Source organism: Lepidochelys kempii, chromosome 16 (genome assembly GCF_965140265.1).
Source record: "Lepidochelys kempii isolate rLepKem1 chromosome 16, rLepKem1.hap2, whole genome shotgun sequence".
In the NCBI taxonomy this organism is placed as follows: domain Eukaryota; kingdom Metazoa; phylum Chordata; order Testudines; family Cheloniidae; genus Lepidochelys; species Lepidochelys kempii.
Window position 1 is genome coordinate 11,650,893 of NC_133271.1, and position 21,775 is coordinate 11,672,667.

A 21,775-nucleotide genomic window follows, 5' to 3' on the forward strand; every position below is an offset into this window, starting at 1 on the left:
GTTGGACCCTTCTGGCTTGTGTCTCTGTTACACTGAAGCTTCACCCTGGTTGTGTTGCACAGCATTGTCTGATCCATATTGAGGTGCTGTTCCATCCCAGAGATGGCTAGATGTCCGTGGTAGGTGAACCGATCCCTGTGTATAATTTACAAAGTACTCTGGGTTCCTCTGGCGTGAAATCCTCATCCCACAAAGGAGAGTTCTAACTAATGACTTGCTCTCTGCCTGATAAACCAGGACTCATTTGATCCCTTGAGATCTCCAAGAGTGACATGGAAATCATACCGATATTAGTAAATGCACATAACTATGGATTAAACACAAAAGCCTCAGGAAATGAAACCTGCATCATGTGAGGGGGGGAACCCAGGAGAGGCAAGATCTGTGGATGACAAAATTATTCAGACTCAAAGACAACAAGAAGGACCTAACAAATTTGGGGGACTGACTGGGCAAGACAGTGTAGGTAAAATCATTTGTAGAGTAGGGTCACACGCATCGGAAGGAACGACACATGCACTTTGATGGGTGCTAAATTAATAATAACTAGTCAGGAAAAAGATCTCGGCAGCATGGTGGACAGTTCGACGAACATCTGCTCAATATGCAGTGGTGGTTTAAAAAAAAAAAGGGGGGGAACAAGATTTCGTGTAAAGCCAGAAATAGAGAATAGCCCCTAAACTGTTCTACAGCTCAACTGTATGCCCTCACCCTGAGCTCACCCTTCAACTCTCCTCTCAGAAAGGATACCAGCAGAAATTGAAAACGTCCCAGGGGAGGGCAAAAAAGATGACTAGCATCATAGAAAGGCTTCCAGGCAAGGACAGAGTAAAAAGATTAGGACTGTCACATTTAGAGCGCAGACATATGAGAGGGGACGTGGCAGAGGTATCCAAAATACTGAATGAGATCGAGAAGATAAGGCAGGTGCTCTCACTTACCCTTTTTCATAAGAAGAGAACAAGAGACATTCGATTAAATGGAAAGGCAGTACATTCTAAACTGATCAAAGGAAATCAGTTGGGATCCTGCACACGATCTGTGGAACTCCGTGCTACAAGTTAGCACTGAGGCTAAAAAACTCAGTCAGCTTTAAGACAGGATTAGGCATTTATAAGAGCTAAAGGCACAGTACTATAACTGAGCCAGCCTGGGTTCTAGTCTCAGCTCTGCGCTTGGCCTACTGGGTGACCTTGAACAAGTCACCTCACCACCGTGCCTCAGTTTCCTCCTCTGTAAAAGGGGATGAAGATACTGACCTCCTTAGTAAAGTGCACTGAGATCTGTAGATATAAATTATTTTACATCCATATAAAATAAGTCCCAGAGTTTTTCATGAGTAGACCGCCAAGTGCTTTACAAAGGTCAGAATCATTAGCCCTACTTTACAGACGGGAAACTGAGGCACAGGGAAGTGAAGTCATTTCCCAAGGTCACCCAGCAGGCCAGTGTCAGAGCCAGGAATAGAACCCATATCTCACAATTCCCAGGCCAGGGCTCTAACCAGTAGACCACAGTGCCTCTCCTTCTATAGTTAAAACTAGAATAAAAAAGAATCTGTAAGGGCTACAAGCCCTCATGCTTCAGGTCCTGAACAAACCAGTAGCTGGTGGGGGTAAGGCAGAAACTTTCTTTGCGAGCAGGTTATTCCATAAGTGTCCAATGTCTGCTACAGATATAGAGCCCCAGTCTCTTCCTACGTGCAACTCCCCTGGAGTCAAACCGGGGTAAAGCCAGCATGAGTTGAGAATCAGGCCCAACGTTTTCTGAATTCTGTATAACTGCAGGTGTGTTAGAAACAGGTCCTGCATCTGCCATCTCTGCAGAACCACCCCATCATGTGCTATTGCAGCTGAGGGCATCTGACTATTGTCTCTCTCCAGCAAACAGGTCCGATGCAGTAACCCACGCCTCATTCATGCAGCCCACATGAAAATGGCACTTTCCAGCAAGTTAAGAGTCAGACTGTAACAGCACCCACAACAGGGGCTCAGTCAGCAAAGACAGATGCAGCTGCTCCTCTTGGCTGGATCATTCCCCCATTCTGAATACCACCTCCTCCCTTGCATGGCCTAGCAGAAGGGTAGGCAACCTACGGCTCGCGTGCCGAAGGTGGCATGTGAGCTGATTTTCAGCGGCACTCACGCTGCCTGGGTCCTGGCCAACGGTCCGGGGGGCTCTGCATTTTAATTTAATTTTAAATGAAGCTTCTTAACATTTTAAAAACCTTATTTACTTTACATACAACAATAGTTTAATTATATATTCTAGATTTATAGAAAGAGACCGTCTAAAAAGGTTAAAATGTATTACTGGCACGCAAAACCTTAAACTGGAGAGAGTAAATGAAGACTCGGCACTCCACTTCTGAGAGGCTGCCGACCGCTGGCCTAGCATCTTGCATCGAAGAAACTCAAAGTGCTGTGACAAGAATCATCATCATCCCCAGGCAGCAAGAATTTCCCGTCATTGATCTCATGGTTACAGAGAGGGTTGCTAGGGTTAGATTATTGATTAATGAAATGTCAGATAAACTAAGCTCAAACGGCTTTATTGACCAGAGAAAGGGTTAATATTTTACCCAGTCCTGTGAAGCAGTTTTCAATCTGTGACTGCTCCAAAGGGTGAGCTTCATTTGAGTTATTTGTATAGGGTGCTTGTTTACGACAAGCAGGAGATTAATATACCTCACTCCCTTTTTCGCCCCTGTGTTCCATACAATACCATTCCCGATGTCAGTAGACCATAAAGTACAAATAGTGTTAGACCCACAATGTGAACTACGGTTTTGTATTCCAGTGCCTAGCAACATTCATATATAATACTCCGGAGAGGATCCCACATGCACGTACAAAAAAACCCAGCCTTGAACAATTTAACTCCTCAGTAAATTTCCACAATAAAGCTTAACATAAATGCAAAAGCATGCAAGGGAGTTTGGTTTCTAGCTCAGCATAAGCATCCTGGTTCATTTTATAACACTGGCTAACAGGATGGTGGTAAAACACCTGTAGCAGCTGATGTCCTGCATGGTTGCAGCCCCACCACCCGTGGAGCTGCTAGGAAGAAAGGGCTGGGGTAGACAAGGCCGGAGACTCACTACAAACCATACCAGGAGTCTGAACTTGGGTCTCCTACCTCCCAGTCCCCTTTGTCACTGAGTAGAGCCCACTAGGACATCAGTGTTGGCAGTACAAGGGGACGAAGAAAGGCAATAGTTGTAACATAGCCTCTGAAAGGCAGGGATACAAAACAAGAGCTGGTGACTGGTGGCCTGGAATCACAGCTCGCCACATTTCTATATGGCTTCCTGCTGCCTCTCCTGGGAACAGCAGCAAAGGGTTTGGTGCAAGAGGCTCATAACAATCATTCGCCCTGCTCAGACTTGCTCTGTTCCCTCCTTGGCTTTCCCCAGTGGAAGGTGCTCCAGGATCCGGCGCTGAGTTTCTACGCTGGCTCTGGAAGCAGATCAAGCTGAATGTGTCTAAGTTGGTGGGATACAGAACCCAGGCCAGCTGGAGAAAGAGCTGCAGATGGGGTCAAGCAGACAGCAAACCTGGCAGCCCCGCTGCTTTGTTAGAGTGAGTTTAACTCACAAATATCATGAGTTCTGATGTTCTCAGAGAGCAGAATTCACAAATCCCCTTCACACTCCTCTGGCTTTACACCAGTGTTCAGAAAATTCCTAACCGCCATAGAAACAACTAGGGTAAATTATGCAACAGCCTAACCAGCTAAGACAACAGCATGTCGGGGTGAAGAAGCCTTGAATTAAATGTGCAGTGAGCATCATCTCCTGAGCCTCTTTAATGCACTGAGCAATCCATACTGGAATGGAGTTTTGCTGCTAAAATAAGGAGTGTCTATGGCACTGCAGTACTAAAACGATGAACATTCAAGTTCTATCAAGGAGTTTTATCGCAATTATGAATCTTTAATAGTTTTTCATATCAAGTATTAAATTTTCATATTTTTTTGTACAAGACAGATATGCAGTTTTAATGAGCCATCTGATAACTATTTCATAGAGGTCCAAAATACCAGCAAGCCCTTTCCATAATAAGGAGTCTAGGGAGGGGATCAGACAAAGGAAATGAAGGAGAACTAGCACCATGATTAGATCTCCAGGGCAGATGCCTGTGGTGGGATGCAGCACAAAGAGTTTGTGCTGTTGTAACAGCGCCTTAGGGTGACAGGAGAACACAGTCTTAGCCAGCAGTTTCTGGTGCTGTTTTGTGTGGGGTCCAGCAGAAGGGACACTAACTTGGACTCAGAAGACCTAGGATCTTGTTGTCTCTGCCACTGACCTGCTGTGTAACCTCTATCAGCAACCTGTTTCACCTCCTGCTTGCCCTTTGGCTATTTAGCTTATAAAATATTCATGGCAGAAACGGTTTCTTACTATGTGTTTTGTATAGTGCCTACCATCATGAGGCCCTGATCTCCATTAGGGCCTGCAAGTGCTATTGGAATAATAATAAGAGAGGAGAAACTACAGGCAAAATACACCTATCAGTTACAGATCCTGTAAAATAGTTATTGATGAAAAGCAAATGATGGAATACTTGGGAAAACTGAGCATACACAAAATCAATCAGTGTGTATGATACACATTTTTTGCCAGGGATTTTACTAATTAACACCAATAACCATTTTTCATAAACCAAGGACAACTAATGACCGGTGAAGGGAAAATGTAGTACCAGGTTTGGTTTTGTTTTTTAAAGTTGATCCTGGCAATTACTGTGCTGTAACTCTAGCTCCTACAAGGGGAATAGAGGCAGAAATAAGAGGAGAAGTATTCAGAGAGAAAAATCACCGCAGTGGACATTGTGGGACAGATTTTCAAAGGGCTCATCACATTGGGTGTCAACACCGGGAACTACTGGGAGCTGAGCACTTTTGAAAATCTGCCCCAAAATATTGGTGCTGAGCACCACCCATAGAGGGCAATGGAACCAGCAGCAAGAAGTGGGATGAGTTCATAAAGAGCAAATCTTGCTGGACAATCTTGGTGGCTTGTTTGGAGAGAATTGCAAGATGACTAGATGAAGGGAGGTGCAGTGGCTGGAATACAGATGGATTTCGGTAAAGAATTTGACACTGCACCTTGAAAAATTAATTCAAACTGGCTTGGGGAGGAAGGCAGCCACATGGACTGAACGCGAGCGAAAAGCCTGGAAACGGAAAGGTAATGCTAACTAGCATTTAATTGATCTGGGAGCAAGGTGGCTAATGGGATGCTACAGGAGTCAGTGTTAGGACTGGCCTCATTTAACATCATTAATATACCAGAAGATGAAGGTGAAATGACATTAATATTAAACTAGAAGGAGTTGCAAACCGCAGCCAGGATAGGACTAATACAAAGATCTAGAGAGATTCAAAATATGGTCAGAAAAGAAAAAAAAAAAAGAATCAACTTGGACGAATGTGATCTAATATATAAGGGCATATAACCGGAGACACCAGATGCAATCAGTGGGAGGCAGTAATATTGAACAGACCTAGAGTGATGGTGGATAGCAAATGAGACCAATGCACTTGTCGTCGGGCACATGCAAAGGCATCTAATTGCAGAGCAGGGAAGTCAGAGCCCCTCTCTATGGAGCTGGTCCAGTGCCCATTAAAACTAGCGAGAGTCTTTCCATTCACTGCACTGAGCTCTGATGAGACTCTGTATGCAGCGGCTGACCAATCACACCTGGAACATGTTCTGAGGCTAGTACTTCTGAATTGCAGTAGGATTTTAATTAGCTGGCAGTGGGCTTTCACCGAATGTTTTGCATTGTCCGTGTAAGGATCAGGAAGCCTTTAACAAATCTTGCCCCTGTGAGTAAGTAGTATTTCCATTGGGCTTTGGGGGTACTTGAAGCACAGAGAGGCTAAGGATGATGCTTTCAAGACTAAGAAAGTACAATGCCCACTGGCTCCTTGGCAGCTCAGACAATGTTCAGCTCCGTGGGAGCCGAAATTTACACATTTAAACCCCTATTTATGCTCTCCTCATTTGTTTATTGTCTCCATTGGCTGCTTTTCACCAAATACTGTTTGTTTGTAAGTGACTTATCCCAGGTCACACTGGGAACCTGTGGAAAAGCTGGGAATGAAACCCACATCTCCTGAATCCCAGCCTAGTACCTTAACCATAAGGCCATCCTTTAGATGGCTGATATTTGTTGGCTCCTTGGGTGAACACTTAATAGGACTGGAGTTAATGATTCACTTATAAAATTATCATTCACCATATTAAATATAGCTGAGGGCAGATAATGTAGTTTAATATGCATAGAGATAGCCGGTAATTTAGGACCTTATCCAACGCCAATTGACGTCAGCTGGAGTCTTTCCATCAACTCCAACAGATGTTGGATCATGCCCCTAGGGAACAGAAGTCTTTCTATTTGCCTGGTATAACCCGTTACTTGGAAGGACTTGTTTAACTTCAGTTTCTTTCCACATTTTAGAATCAGGTCTCTCTGTGCCTCTGCCTATCTTAGCTTAGGGAGTATGCATATACATTCTACAGTATCATTTTACGTGGATAATAACAAGACACAGAGACCCCTTTCTGTTCCTCCCGCCACCAAAGATTTCCAAATTTACAGCTTGCAGTGTACGGAAATCAGGGAGAAGGAACTATATAGAAGGATGCAGACCCTGGTGTTTAGCAAAGCGTCCGGCTTCTGGCATGCACAAATCAGCTACAGGGAAACAGCACAGCGAGGAGCAAGGCATAAAGAATCAATAAGCAGAGATATAATGTGAAGACAATGCTCGCGGCATGAAGCCTTGCATAGAAAACACCGCCACCTCTTAAATCCTCACTGGCTAACGTGGAAGAAAATAACACAGGATTAGACAGTGCATTTTTATAGAAGTGTCTTCAATTATTTCCTTCCCTCCACCGCCTGGGAGATGAAATGATAGGTGGAGAGAGAATGCTGTGTATTATAAATGGAAATAATCGGAGAGGGTGATAATAGAAGGCTGTATTCTTATATGGCTGCTATTATTTTTTCCTATACGTATTTCCCTTAGCCCAGATGTTCCATTAGCTGCTCTGGCCTCCTGGCTGAGCTAGGGAAAGTAGCAATTTTCTCTGGGTGGTGATGGGGGCCGGCTGGGGGAGCTTGGTGGAACATGGAGGCATCGATTATGAAAATAATCTCAGGGAATGGGCACCAGTTCCCCTCCCTCTCCTGCCATTAATCTTGCAGTGCTTACAAGGGGGAGCCTGACAAGTCGGTGCTGGGGACACACAGGTTTGATCTCACCTCAGCCCAGTGACTTGCGTTCTGTCCGAAGGCAGCCCTGGGTGGCACGTCTGTTTTCTCTTTACTTTAGGGGGAGAAATGCAGCTGCTGGGCAATGGTAAATATGAGTGGGATAACAGTGCTGCCCTTCCATTTCATCCGCTACGTAGCACTGTTCCCACTGCCCCTCGTGTACATGAACTAGGGGAAGTGTCAATGTCTCCCCAGGGCCAGGGGTGAGCCTTTAACTCAAAGAACAGCTGTTTAAAAAGTTCTGGCATGTGGGCAGAGTGGTTCCAAAGGGAGAGGCCCACAATCCCAGAGGCCATGTGACAAGGGTGGTATAAACACTGAATAGAATGACGATGGTCCAGCATGGGAGGTTTGTAGGGCCAGCTGGGAGTAGAAAGACTGAAGGAAGATTAGCTCTCAGTCTTTGTAAGGGATCTACCTGGCCCCCAACACTGCAGTATTGGAGTACCTCAATCTTTAATGGGTTTATCTGCACAATAACCTGTGAGGCAGGGCAGTGCTATCATCCCCATTGTACAGATGGGAAACTGAGGCAACAACAAGTTGAATGATTTGCCCAAAGTCACACAGGAAGCCTGTGGCAGAGCAGGAATGGAACTGGATCACCCCAATCCTGGATGAGCCCCCTAACCCTTGGCCCATCCTTCCTGTCCAGCCTCCACTCTCAGGCAATTTAGCACACGCTGCAGTAGTGACAGAAGGGCAGTGCCATGAGGATGTGGGATTAGCGCTCCACTGCAGAAAGTTTAGCAGTCAGGTAGTGGGAGTCATTTGCCAGCCCATCACAGGGGCAGTGGGATCAAGGTGGATTACACCTTGATCTCTGATAATCCAGGCCTTTGTCTATGTCTTGAGGGAACACAAACAGCAGATTACAAGGAGTTTGTTACCCATCAGCCCTACACTGAAGCAACAGATACAGTCTTATCAATAAATTTCCAAGGGAACCCCCCACAACACCTTACCCTCAGTTGCTGCTGAATCGCTCTGAACCAGAGATGAGGAGCACGAAGTTGCGACCCTGAGGAGATGGGCCATTTACAGAAAAGCCAAACACAACTGGGTTATTTTGAGCAGCACAGCCAGAAATTACAACCCGTAAACCTGCTTCTGAAACACGCTCCCAATCAGAGGAGCTAAGGACTATTCCAGAGTCCAGTGGGTCTCTTTACAACTTTACTGTCTGATATTACATCATTTTCTACCGCATCTGCCCCCAAAGCCTGAGCCATCAGCTGAGCTCCTGCATTTCCCCTGCCGAGACCTCTCTCCTGGCTAATGACTGGGCTCAGGGAGTCCTTCGAACCAAGCAGAAAAAAGACCTTGCCTAATGCTACCTCAACAGTGACCGTGCACCAACCCCTGGGCATGAGGGCAACGCAGCTGCAGAGAGAATGCCATGGGAGATGCTGTAGCAGATCCTTGGAGATTCCTCGTATCGCTGAGAAAACCCTGAAGCAGGTGTTGGTCCTAACAGTAGGAATTGAATACGGAGATGCGGAAGTGGCCAGAAGCAGATGTAAGCCGCATCAATTTCGGCTGCCCGCAGACGCGCTCCGGCTCAGCCCTGCATTTGCCACCTACGGTGCCGATCGTTAATGGAGATTACTCTTGCAAATGTCACTGAAGCAGAAGGAACCCAACACAGACATAGTGTCCTGCCAGCTGCTGCTACCGCGAACCCAGGCCCCCGAAACCCAGCATCACTGCAGCTACTGCAGACTCCCAAGGAAGTACCGAGAGGAAGAAGTTCAAAACTGCAGCTCCAAGCGGCTAGCAGTGGCAGGTTTCTTTGATCAGGCTGGAATGAGAAAGATGCACTGGGTGGGGGCATCAAAGCCAGTCACTTTAATAGGAAAAAGTCTCCTCTCTTGCAGCATGGGGAGGCGGGACAGTGAGACTTGCTTTTCCCTCCAGACGCCCAGCTTTGATTGCCGCCTAGGATTTCGACGCTGGGCTCGCTCCCAGCCCAGCTCCGGGTGGCGAGACTTCCATTCGGATTGGAAGCAAGGTCACACGGGTCGCCACGTGGCGTGCACTAGTGCCGAACGGCAGATGCCGCCTGCTCCGGAGGGCTGCGTCCGTTGTGTACAGCGCGCCTAATGGGATGCTACAGGGGTCAGTGTTAGGATTGCGGAGGTGGACTCCGAGAGGCCCAGGGCAGCGGCTGGGTTACCAAGTTGGCAGCACGAGTTCCGAGACCCACATCGGTTTGAACTCCTGCTCTGTAAATGCATTCTCAGCGCCCAGATGAGCCCCAAACCTACCTCCCCCCCCCCACACTTACGCGCTCGCATCTCACCTTCAGGCCTGTGCTCTCCGCTTCCGAGCCCTTATCCACGCCGGTGATGTAAATGCCCAGCGCGTATTCTGCTCCTCCTCGGATCATGAGGCCCAAGGACTTCCCTTCGTTCAGCACCAGGTTCACCTGCGGAGAGGGAGAGCTGGTATTTACGGAGCCCTGGAGACGTGCCAGATACTTTACGGGTGCAGGGAAGAGGCACTGCCCCTACCCCAAGTCTGGGACAACATGGCGTCCAACCGCTGGCCATCGAGGCTGGTCCTGGCTCGAGGGAGATGGTGTTTAGAAGACAGCGTGTACCTAGAATCGGAGAATCTGGCTGATTATGAACTGAAAATGTGCTCCTTGTACAGGGTCTGAATCAGCCCCTTTGCTATGAGGAGGAGAGAGGGGGCAACGCCTCCCCAGCCCCTCCAGCCATCTCCCCTGCAGCCCCCGAATGGTTCTGGTGTGATGCGGGCGCAGTCTGAGCCGCGGCAGTCCCTTCCCTGCTACGGCAGCGCTGCAGCGCCCCACCTGGCTGCCTGCTGCATTGCAAGGGAGGGGCGGGAGTCATTCCAGTGCAGGGGTGGCCAGCCTGGGGCTCCGGAGCCCCACGTGGCTCTTCAGACGTTAATATGCGGCTCCTTTTCTAGGCACTGACTCCGGGGCGGGAGCTACAGGCGCCAGCTTCCCAATGTGCCCAGGGGGTGCTCACTGCTCAACCCCTGGCTCTGCCACAGGCCCTGCCCCCACTGCACCCCTTCCTGCCCCCTCCCCTGAGCCGGCCGTGCCCTCGCTCCTTCCCTCCCTCCCAGAGCCTCCTGCATGCCACGAAACAGCTGATTGGTGGGACTGCTGGGGGGTGGTAGGCGCTGGGAGCGGCGGGGGGTGGGGGTTGGGGGGGGCTGCTGACGTATTACTGTGGCTCTTTGGCAAGGTACATTGGTAAATTCTGGCTCCTTCTCAGGCTCAGGTTGGCCACCCCTGTTCTAGTTGCTCCTTTTGCCGACTTTCCTGCCACGCTAGCGGAGACCCGGGGAGAGCAGGATGGCGAGGGACTGGCTCCAGGGCGAGGGAAATAGCTGAAGGATTGGTTGTGGGCCCTTGCCATGTTTGTGTGGGTCATTATGACAAACAAAAATAGCAAAAAGAAGAAAGGTCTCTCCAATCTGGAGCATGTGGTATAAAGTAGAGCCTGCCACATTGCAGCACTAACATGTGTCAGACCTGACCGCTCTGGATCTGAAAAGTCATTATGGAGTCCAGAGCAGGAAGTGGGAGGGGGAAGATAGAGGGCAGGGGCCAGGCTGTTTGGGGAGGCACAGCCTTCCCTACCCAGCCCTCCATATAGTTTTGCAACCCTGATGTGGCCCTTGGGCCAAAAAGTTTGCCCACCCCTGTGCTACTGGGAGCGGGGCTACAATTTATCTTCCATGCACAGCCAGGCTGGGGCCCTGGGAGTCAGAGGGTCAGCCACGTGTCAGTTGGCTCAAAATTGAGGCTAGACAGTAAAGGCCAAGATTGGGCAGACCACAGCCTTTGGATTGAAAAGGCAGCTTCATTTGGTCAAAGGATAATCTGGCAACAAGCCCACATGCCCCACAGCCTTTAAAATGCTGTTCATTCTGGAAAAAAAAAAAAAAAACCACAGGGGAAATATGAACCATCAGGGAGCTAAGAACAAATAGAAGTTTGAAGAGGACATTCATCTTTACTATACTAACTCAATCCGAAGCGATAGGGGGAGGGCGCGCTGTCTGTGTAAATCCAAAACCAGCTGTGTAATAAAAGGATTGAGATGCATTTTGCCTATTTCTTTTATGTTCCTAGGAAAGAGGACTCCCAAATACCTGACTTGCACCTGCTGCCAGCAAAAAGTGTTACCCAAGAGGTGGCAACATGCACCCATCTAGAGACACTGAGCACCTCTGACATGTGCCAAGCCATTGATACCCTGCGATTTCCCCAACCAATTCAATAGTTTGTAGAATCTGTGGGGGATGGCCTGCAGGGGTTTGTTGATGAATAAAGGTAAATCAGCATAGAGGCATATTTTTGTCTCTCGGAGCTCTATTTTATCCACTAACACTCTAATTTTTATTGCCAGAGGCTCTTAGGCCAAATCAAACAGGAGTGGAAACAGGCCTGACTGCTACCCAAGAAGGGGAGACATAGTGATTGGTTAAGACACAAGAGGTAAGACTGGAGTACAAAAGTCTAACCCGGAGCAAATTACAGCAACAAGGGAAACAGAAGATAGTGCTGACTAGAAGCTATTTGCCGGTAAGTCTGTCTTTTTGTTCACTGTTTGTACAGCACCCAGCACAATGGGTTTAAAATCAAAGGCCACCAGGGCTCAAACCGAGCAGCTGTTATACTTTCCCAAACTTCCCCTGGAGAGACTATGCACCCTTTGACAGCTCAGATCTAGGTCTTGCCGGACACACATCACCACGCACACAAAGGGGCACATGGCTGTGACCGTCCCTCCTAACGCAGCCCACAGAAGCAGAGAAGGAAGATGTGCAAATGCAGTGAGACACTGTTGGAGGAGTACCTGAAACAGGAGTGCCTCTCTGCTACTCAGACACCTCAAGGAGCTGTTTTACGTCCGGCATGCGCTTTTGCTATACTACAGGCAGGGTACGATTTGCCCTGGTGAGGGTACAGGAGAGATCAGAGCGAAAGCTAGCCCTGAAGAATCTAAAAAGCCCTGGACTTGACAGGAGCTCTGCATGGGATGAGGATCAGTCCAGTCTGCATGGCCTGGGACCCAAGTTATGCAGAAAGGCAGAGGCAGGCTCTCTGGAGACCTCTGAGTAGATTTTCAAAATGGGGGAAAGCAGGATTTACATGGATATCTGCTCTACACTGGGAAAGAGTTCAGAACTTAGGGGGACCACGATGTAAACATTGCGGGGTTCGGAGTAAATAGGGAAAGAAATGCAGACGTGCTGCATCCAAAGGGTAACACCATCATGGAGGTAGCTCCTGAGAAAGTGACTCAAGGAAAGAGTGGGGAAGAGATCAAGAGAGGCGGCATGTGTTTTGTGGGGGAGGAGACTGAGGGATCAAGTAAACAAAAAAAGCAAAAACAGAGAGATGTAGGCCCTTGACTAGAACTCAGGAGATGTGGGTTCAATTCCCAGCTTTGCTACAAAAACCCTGGGCAAGTAATTTAATCTCTCGGTGCTTCAGTTCCTGACTTGTAAACCAAGGAGAGTGATTCTGACTTTTCTATTGCGTTTGAGCTCTTTGGATCAGGGCCTGTCTCTAACTGTGTGTTTGTGCAACGCCTTAGGGCAAGGGAGAACCTCCTCGATTGGGGCTATCGAAATACAAATTCTTGACACACACCCAAGGCTGGTTCAAACAGCCTTTGTCTCCCCGTTCCAAAACCCCCACAACACCCTACTAACTAATAAATGATGGGGAATAACCACACTCAACATACAGCACTATATAACCTCGCCTTCAAAGCTCTCACAGCACTTGACACTTATTAATTAACCACCCTGTGAGGTAGGCAATGATTATTGTTACCCTCAGTGTATAAAGGGGGAAGCTGAGACACAAAGAAAGAGTAAAAAGAAAAGGAGTACTTGTGGCACCTTAGAGACTAACAAATTTATTTGAGCATAAGCTTTCGTGAGCTACAGCTCACTTAAACAGATGCATTCAGTGGAAAATACTTCAAGTTTGAAGTGAGCTGTAACTCACGAAAGCTTATGGTCAAATAAATTTGTTAGTCTCTAAGGTGCCACAAGTCCTCCTTTTCTTTTTGCGAATACAGACTAACATGGCTGCTACTGTGAAAGAAATTGTGTGTGACTTGGACAAGTTACACTGAGTCAGGGATAAAACTGGGAAGAGAACCCAAGCTCTCACATTTTGCTTGTTCTAGATACGCTTTCTGAGCCGGAGCCTCAGCTGGCAGAAATCTGTGTAACTCCACTGACTTTGATGGAACTGGGCCAATTCACAACAGCAGAGGATCTGTCCCACTGCCCATGTTCTTATGTAAACATGAGATTACAAATGAGTGACACGCTTTTATATGGGTTATGAACTAGACTGAGAGTTCTCTCTCCCCTTTATGCCAGCACATAGCCTAGGAGTCAGACAGAAGCAGTAGCTACAAAGCTGCTCCAGGTGACCTCTTCTTCCAGAATGACACAATAAAGGAACAGCAGGATGAAAAGAGGTCCTCAGAAGGGTGGGGAAGGCCTTTGGATCAGAGCTCCCTGCAACATCCCAAGCCACTGTTAGTGAAACAAGTACTGATCTGCAAGGGGGGAGGGATAGCTCAGTGGTTTGAGCATTAGCCTGCTAAACCACAGGTTGTGAGCTCAGTCCTTGAGGTGGCCATTTAGGGATCTGGGGCAAAAACTGGGGATTGGTCCTGCTTTGAGCAGGGAGTTGGACTAGATGAGGTCCCTTCCAACGCTGAGATTCTATGAAAGCAAAGGCCATGGCTTCAAGGCAGAGATGAATTATGCAGCCAGTAATCTCTTCCTTTCTCCCATACAAATGTCTGTCCTGCATATTAGGGAGGGGAATTAGAAAGCCTGCTCAGAAATACAGGGGGAGCTAACAGTAGCAATCTGCTGCTGCTACTCCTGGAACCTGAGGGCAACTACAATTATTTTACTAAGGAAAGGGGATTGGGGTAGGAGGAGAGGAAAATCAGCTCCCCAATCCTCACTTAGGCAAAGTTCCCACTGATTTCAAAAGGTGCAAGCAATGCTCTTGTTTCTTAATTACAGGACACCGAGATGGGGGTTGGGGGTCTATTCCCAGCTCTCCCACAGACCTCCCTCCCCCGGCAATTTTGGGTGCCCAACTTAAGGCCCCTCAATGTATTTCAAGTCCATCAGGCATTCTTATAGGGCCAGATTTTCACAAGACCTCTGAGCCAGATTTTCCAAAGACTCAGTACCCACAGTTAGAGCCAGACTGTCCAAAGAGCCAGCAGGTACCTGGTGTGCTGAGCTTTTAAAATCTGGCTCACAGGTGCTGTATTCCTTCTGGGCCCTGGTCTGGTTATGGTACTCTACTGTGTACACCCATGAGAGACATTGCCCGGGAGTTAACTCTGTGTTTGCTCAAGAACAAGCCAGGGCTTCAGGATCCCCCTGGACATGTGTGTGTTATCACTAATGAATAATACAAACATGGACTCCACCCTGCCCAGGGACAGCTGGCACACATGCCGCAACAGACAGGTGTTAATTACTTTCCACAGACATCTGGCAGCATCATTATCAGGCAAATGTAGGGCTGACATTTCCCCCCTGCCATAGGCTGACATGCTAGACCGTGGAGCTGCTTTTACAAAGTTTACAGTTATACCCTATTTTCCCATAGCCTCTCGGTTAGTCACCCTTAATTTTTCCCCTGAACATTCTGCTCTAAAAGTTTGTCTACATGGGGACAATCAGGAAAGTTAATCTGAATTAACTAAAGTGGTGAATTTAAAATGGATTAGTAAAGCCACATCAAACCCTTGTATGGATACCCTCATTCAGAATGAAAGTGGCCTTAAATCAGTTTAGTTTCCGGAGTGTTTTGTTCCCATATGGACAAGCCCTAAGGGCGGTAGGAAGATTGGGTTTAGTAGAAGACAGGAGGCCAGGTCCCCGCTACAAAAGTTTGTTGACATAGATGTGTCTGTCAGGGGTGTGAGAAAACCACAGTCCCTACCCGACCTGGCTATGCTGGCAAACCCCCCAGTGTACATGCAGTTATAGTGATAAAAGAGTGTGTCAGTCAGCATAGCATACGTCATTCTGGGAAGCAGCGTCACTATGTGGGCAGAAAAACTTCCGATGGTATATGCAGTGTCTGCACTGGGGGCTGGCAAAGCACCTGTAAGGTAGACAAGGCCAGAGGACGGGAGAGCAGTGTGGAATTCTGGTCATTGTTTAGGTAGCACCAGTGTCCGCAGAGCGCTGGATACTTTCCAGACACCGTCCCTTCCCCTGAAAGCAAACAATCCAGGACAGAGGTTATAGAATCATAGAATATCAGGGTTGGAAGGGACCTCAGGAGGTCATCTAGTCCAACCCCCTGCTCAAAGCAGGGCCAATCCCCAATTTTTGCCACAGATACCTAAATGGCCCCCTCAAGGATTAAACTCACAACCCTGGGTTTAGCAGGCCAATGCTCAAACCGCTGAGCTATCCCTCCCCCCTTCTGAACTCAGGTTCTGAACTCAGGAATGGCAGACAGATGTCAGGAGAGAATCGCTTCCTGTCCTGGGAGAATTTAAGATTTCAAACATTTTTCCCACCCCAAATCGGGATGAAAAGTCAAAATCTCAAAAAATTTTGGCAACTGACAAATTGGGGGAGGAAAAATTAGTTCAGGTCAAAGTGTTTTGTTTTGATAATTTCAAAATGTTTCCATTTCAACTTTTTTTCCTATTTTTAGATCTTTTTAGTCTAAATTTGGTGAAATTTTAAAACACAATAGGCCGCATGACCAGAAAAACCCAAACTCTCCAGTTCAAAAATGTCAAAATGGGGACATTTGACAATTTCAGAATGGTCTCCAAACAGTTTTTGAGTCAGGAGATTCCCTGTTTCAATTTAGATGAGTTGGCATTTTTCAGCAATAAAACAGTTCATAAAAAAAAAATAAAAAATTCCTGGCCAGCTCTAGTCACGACCACCCTGTTCGGGGTGTCCTGGTATTGACCTAAGGCAGAAGAGGGAGGGGGAAGGCTTTGAACAGAGTTTCTCAAAACCTTCTTGTAGCATGGACCACATCATAATAGACTGGGCATCCTCTCCTCCTATTTGTGATGGCATGGACCACCTTCCCCCACCTACACATTCATGACCACAGAGCACCACCTTCTCCCATCTGCAACGATAGAACATCCCTGGGGCAACTATTTACATGGGAAAGCAACGTTAGGGAAGTAGTTCATGCATTTCCAAGGGTTTCCAGTGCAATTTGGCAGCTGGAAAGGAAAGGAAGACCCAGTGTAGTAAAGTCTCCTCAACTCCATGCATTTACCATCTTGGAAGGGCTCCTTCCAGGCCTTCTTTGCCCGTAGTCTTAGCCCCAGCTCTCTCGGCTGGACAAGGCTGCTCACTCCCAGCAAACTCTGCTCTCGCTGAGCATCCCCCCAGCACTTTATAGGGAAGCAGGTGTTCCCTGTTCAGCTGTACCACCTTAGTGATCAGAGTTGGCTGGCCCCAGGACTCTAGCCCTTAAGGGGCAAACCGCCCTGGTACAGGGCCAGATTTGCAAGATGGCTCAGCCCACTGGGCACTGAGCTCTTGTGAAGATTTGGCCTGCCGTGACCAGATAGCTCATAGAGGAGCACCAGCAAGGGCTCTGTAGACATCGGTGGCCACGGGAAACTTGGGAAATGCTACACTGTGACAGGCAAACTAAGGGCCTGATCCGCAGCTTGCTGAGGACAATGAGAGTCTGTCCATTGACTTTAGTGGGCTTTGGATCAGGCCCTAAGTGATCGAGGGGAGGATTAGGCGCTTGTCTTGTTAGTTATATATTTGTTTGCTAAAATTACATAATCAAATTCCCCACCTCTCACACGCTCTCCAGTCCAACCCACATTTTTCCTCCCACTCACCAATGGCAATTCAGCTCCAGGGTCTTTAGGACCCTCCCTCTGCCTAAAGGGGTGGCTCACTCCTAAGATAAATCAATGAAGGATGGGATTTTCTAAAAAGCCTAAGGGATTTAGGAACCCAAGTGATTCCAGTCTATATATGTTCTTATACCACACTCATCACCATAGTGTTTGAGCCCCCAGCTCCCACAGGCTCTTTTGAAAATCCCAGTCCAAGGAGATAAGACAAGGACTTAGTTAATAAATCCTTAGATACAAGAAACTAGCTAAGAAAAGGCAATAGATGTATTTACAAGGTTAAAGCAGGTAAACAGATGCACACAAATTAGTTACCCTCTTAAGTTCCAAAAAGTAACAGAAGCTGCTGTAATGTGTCAGCTCTGTATGTCCTGTAGGGCTAACTCAGGCTAAGCCGCTTGGGGATCCCTTGCTTATGCTTAGAAATATTGCCCTCTCCAAATTCCAAGTGGCACAGCAATCCAGTACCGTCTGGGAGTTTTATTCCCTTCCCCCAGAGTTGAAGCGGTGATGGGACAAGCATTTGTGCATGTGCCTTCTTCATGGGTGTGAGGAAAACAATCAACAAAGTATTTTGTCCCCTGATGTTCCACAATGGTTTGCCTGGTGTCTGTAGGCCTTCTTTTGTTGGGCAGGAGATGACACCTCTTGTGGTAAATTAGTATTTCACATTTGGTAATGCTTCTCCCCTGACTGTGTGAATTTCCAGTTTCATAGCAAAGACTTTTATAGTTACAAAGCAAATACTTAAATCTTGCTTTATAACATGGGATGCAGATATTATGAGTGAGATTATGAAATGCTTGTGAGTTGCTGCCTGCATTAAAGTCCAAACACTAAACACACTCTTATAAACTTAACAGCTGTTTTAACCATGCTAACACACAGGTGAGTCAGACGTTTCCAGCTGTGCATTAGTCAGTGTTCGGTGAGGCCTAGGGGCCTTGGCATGAGCTGGCACCTGGTCTGCCAGCGTCACCGTGAACTGTCAATTGGTGTCTTAGCAGCAGGGCAAAATTCCAATTCCAAATTCATTGCATTTTATGAGCTGGATCCAAAGGCAGTTCTCATTTTTATAACCTGATTTTATAGCTACTTTGCAGGCCTGCTAATGTCCCATTGTCACCCATTCAAGTTTTTACGGGACGGCCAGCAGCCAATCGGATAATGACTCGGTGCATATTAGTGGACTCTGCAGAGACTGCTCCATATCCACCCCAGTCTTGTAGTTCCTCACCTGTTGTTCCCTTTTATTACTGCTGGCTTGTAGAAAGAGAGGGGAGAAGGCTGCTAAGCTGACTTCACACTCTAATATGGACATCATTAGCCTTATCAGAGTGGATGAGAAAGAATGAGAGGAAGGCTTCCTAGTCGCTGCAGCCAATTCATTCATGCTATCTGCGTTCCTTGGAATGGCTACAGCTGTGAAGGCTAGATAGTCATACATACAAGAAACTAGCTAGCTAGGGCCTCTTCTTATCCATGCCTCCAAAATGTTTACATTAATTGGTTTTTAACCCCTTCATTGCTTTTAGGGGCACAAGGTACTGAAATCAATTCTAGGGTTACATAGTCATGAAAGACTTGTATCAGGCCCTCTGCTCTCCATGCTAGACACTAGAGCTGGACAACAATTTGCAACCAAAATTTTTTGTCAAAAATGGGATTTTGGCTTGGTGGAAAAAATGCTGTTTGGGACCAAAAACTAATTTTTGATGGGAGATTTTTTTTTCTGTATAGCTTGTTTTGAATTGAATTTCGTTGGGTGTTGTTTTCAAAAACTGAAAAATATCTGATTTTTTCCCCATCCTTTTCCTTCTTTCCCCTTTATTTATTTATTGGCCAGTGATTTCAATAAAACTAATTCTATTTAGAGTTCCCTTTCCCACACACGTTTTTCCTCTCTCTTTTCTTTCTTCTTATTCCTCACTAACTTTTCAAATCTCCTCCAACTTTGGAAGAGACACAGAGTGGGAAAACGAAAAACAAAACTAACTTGGCATTGTTACAGATAAGTCAATTCCATACTGTTCTATAGATGTTCTTACATAGAGTTCATCCCATAGTATCCGAGTGCTTTCCAACAGTCCATTAAGCAACAAGACTAACATCTGCTATGTGCTTACTTGCTCACCCTCTCCCCTGGAGGAGAAGTGGATCCAGTGGAGTTTCTTTTTTTGGTGGAGTTAATTTTTTAAATTTGTTTTAAACATGCACTAAAGACAACCCCCCCCCCCCCCCGCCCCTTTCCCAGAAGATTCAGAGTGCTCCAAGAGCTAGAATAATGCAGCCCAGAGTGAAACAATGGTGCAGGAAAAAGAATAGCCTCATAACAATACCAGCAAACAACTGAAGGTGGTGACAAATCTCCATGGTCTGTGACTGGTGGGTACCTCCCAGCTAGTCACACATTGATAGGAAACCTTGGGTGCCTATAGTACCTGCTGCCATTTTGATAGGGTGCTGGATTTTTTGGCGGGGGGAGTGGTTGTTTTTAATATACATGCTGCTATGCATTTAGAGAAGACAAGGTCAAAGAAAGGTTAATGTAATCAACCACACATTTCGTGTGCTTGAAGTTCGGCACCTGCTTAAGTACCTTGCTGAACTGGTGCCTTAAGGATCAATGAGCGAAAATAAGTAAACTCAGGCCACTGGCAACTAAAGAGTAAAAAGCCCCCCCCCCCCACATCATGAGCCTGAACTACTGGGTAAAAAACCCAAGCACTGCTTAAAAATACACAGCTGCTGGCAGCCACAGAACACTGGGATGGCAAGAACTTAATTGCATTTCTTAATCAACTAATACCGAAGGCTCTCAGATAAACACTGAAGAAGACCCAATTTATATTAAGCTGCAGGCTGCCAAGGAGAACATCAACTGGCAGCAAGGGACAAAAGAAAACAATCACATTTAGAGGGCCTGACTTCTTGACAACAGGCAGATCCATGCTGTAGCCAAGAAATGAAAAGGAATTGAGTGTATAAAGGAGGAGATCTATTTCTTTTCTGATTTGGGGTCAGTAGCCAGGCAGAAAGGAGGAGGGCCGAGAGTACACTCCAGGACCTGAACATGGAGACAGGCTTATTACACTTTAGTACTTATTGTACTAAATGAAGAATGAAATACTGGGATAAAAGCTACTGGCTTTGAGATAAGAAGTCAGAAGCTTTGCCAGAAAAGGTGCAGATTTTATGCAGGAACCTCTCACTTCTTAGGGCTTGATCCTTCACCATTGAAACAAATGGGACTTTTGCCACTGAGTTATATGGGAGCTGGATCAGACCCCTTAAGGAGCAAAAAAGGTTAAGGTTCTTCACAGACGGACCAGTCTGTCGATCACCTGCCTTCCATAGGTCCTTGAACTGGGGGTGCTGCCACACCCACCGGCTTTAAGTGCTTTTCATCATAGAAAGGGTTTATAGTTTGGTTCAATGGCTCTTAGCACCCCCACTGTACAAATTGTTCCAGCATTCCTTCTGCTTTCTTCAGACTCTGGACTGCTTCAGGAGCCAAAACAGCTCTGCATAAATTAGAGCAGCCCCAGGGGTGCTCTAATTTATAGCAGCCTTCCTGGGCATGACCTGCAGTTTGAAGTAGTACAAAAGTCTCCATAGTCATGAGTGCTACAGACACTCCCCTGTCTCACTCCCACCCCCAGCACATCCTCTGAACTGCAGCTAGCCAGGGCCCCTTTGCAACATGCTGTCGGCCCCTATGCACTGCTGGAATGGCATACAGCGGGCAGGGAACAAAAATCTGTCCCTGAATTATTTGCATCAGCTTTCATTTTAGTTCCACTCACACGATTTGGGGCAGTTGGGCAGAATTGGTTTGATCTATCTTCAGGTTTTATAATAGCCACCCAAGGAGCTGAGTGTATTCCATGTAAAATTAACAGAAATAACAGAGGCCCTTGTGAGGGGAATTCATGGAGTCTCTTGCACTTTTCCCTTATGGAGGTCCAAACGCTTGTTGGGGTAGGTTTTAAGATTTTTTATTAATTTCCTCTTTTTGGTTGTGATAGGAGGAGGTGTCAGTGTTGTGTCACTCTTACGGTGGAAAGGTGTGTCAGATGTGTTATCGGTAACCATCAGAGAAGTTTAAACTCTGTACCCTGTATCAAATACAAAACACTTCCACTAAGCTAAATAGAGCGGGTCAAAGATTTATTAACATTTTCATCCAGATTTTGACACAAAAGGAAATAGTTTGATGAAATTTATGTTACATCCTTCCCCCCCCCCGCCCATTTTCCAGCCAGCTCTGCGGCTAACTATTAAGTTAGTTTAGGGCCTACACAGCTGCCATTTAAAGTGGGGGGCACAGATTTACCTCTGCCTGACCCTCCTCTTCCCCTTTCTGGTGCCCCCGCATCAGCAGCCTGAACCCCCCCAAGCTGATGAGCCCTAACACCCACCCCCTCCAAATCTGAGTGAGTGGCATTGTGACCAGGCGCATAAGGTTGCAGCGTTTGGCCCAGCAAAATGCTCTGGTCCCCCAGCTCGGAGGGCTATGGCTCTGAGTGACAAACTACATTATGGCTTGATATTACAGGGACACAGAATCGTTTTGAA

The 21,775-nt window shown here is 46.9% G+C and overlaps 1 protein-coding gene across 6 annotated transcripts in view; it reads right to left on the bottom strand.

The window, feature by feature from the left end:
* Nucleotides 1-21,775, bottom strand: part of WHRN (whirlin) — a 113,403-nt gene that overhangs the window by 48,920 nt on the left and 42,708 nt on the right. For 5 of the 6 annotated variants that reach the window (XM_073314071.1, XM_073314072.1, XM_073314073.1 and 2 more), the window contains one exon: nucleotides 9,592-9,717. The exons of the other annotated variant lie outside the window; for it this stretch is intronic. In XM_073314071.1, the coding sequence (XP_073170172.1) occupies nucleotides 9,592-9,717 (126 nt within the window). The remainder of the gene's footprint in view (nucleotides 1-9,591; nucleotides 9,718-21,775) is intronic. 6 annotated transcript variants of the gene reach the window in all.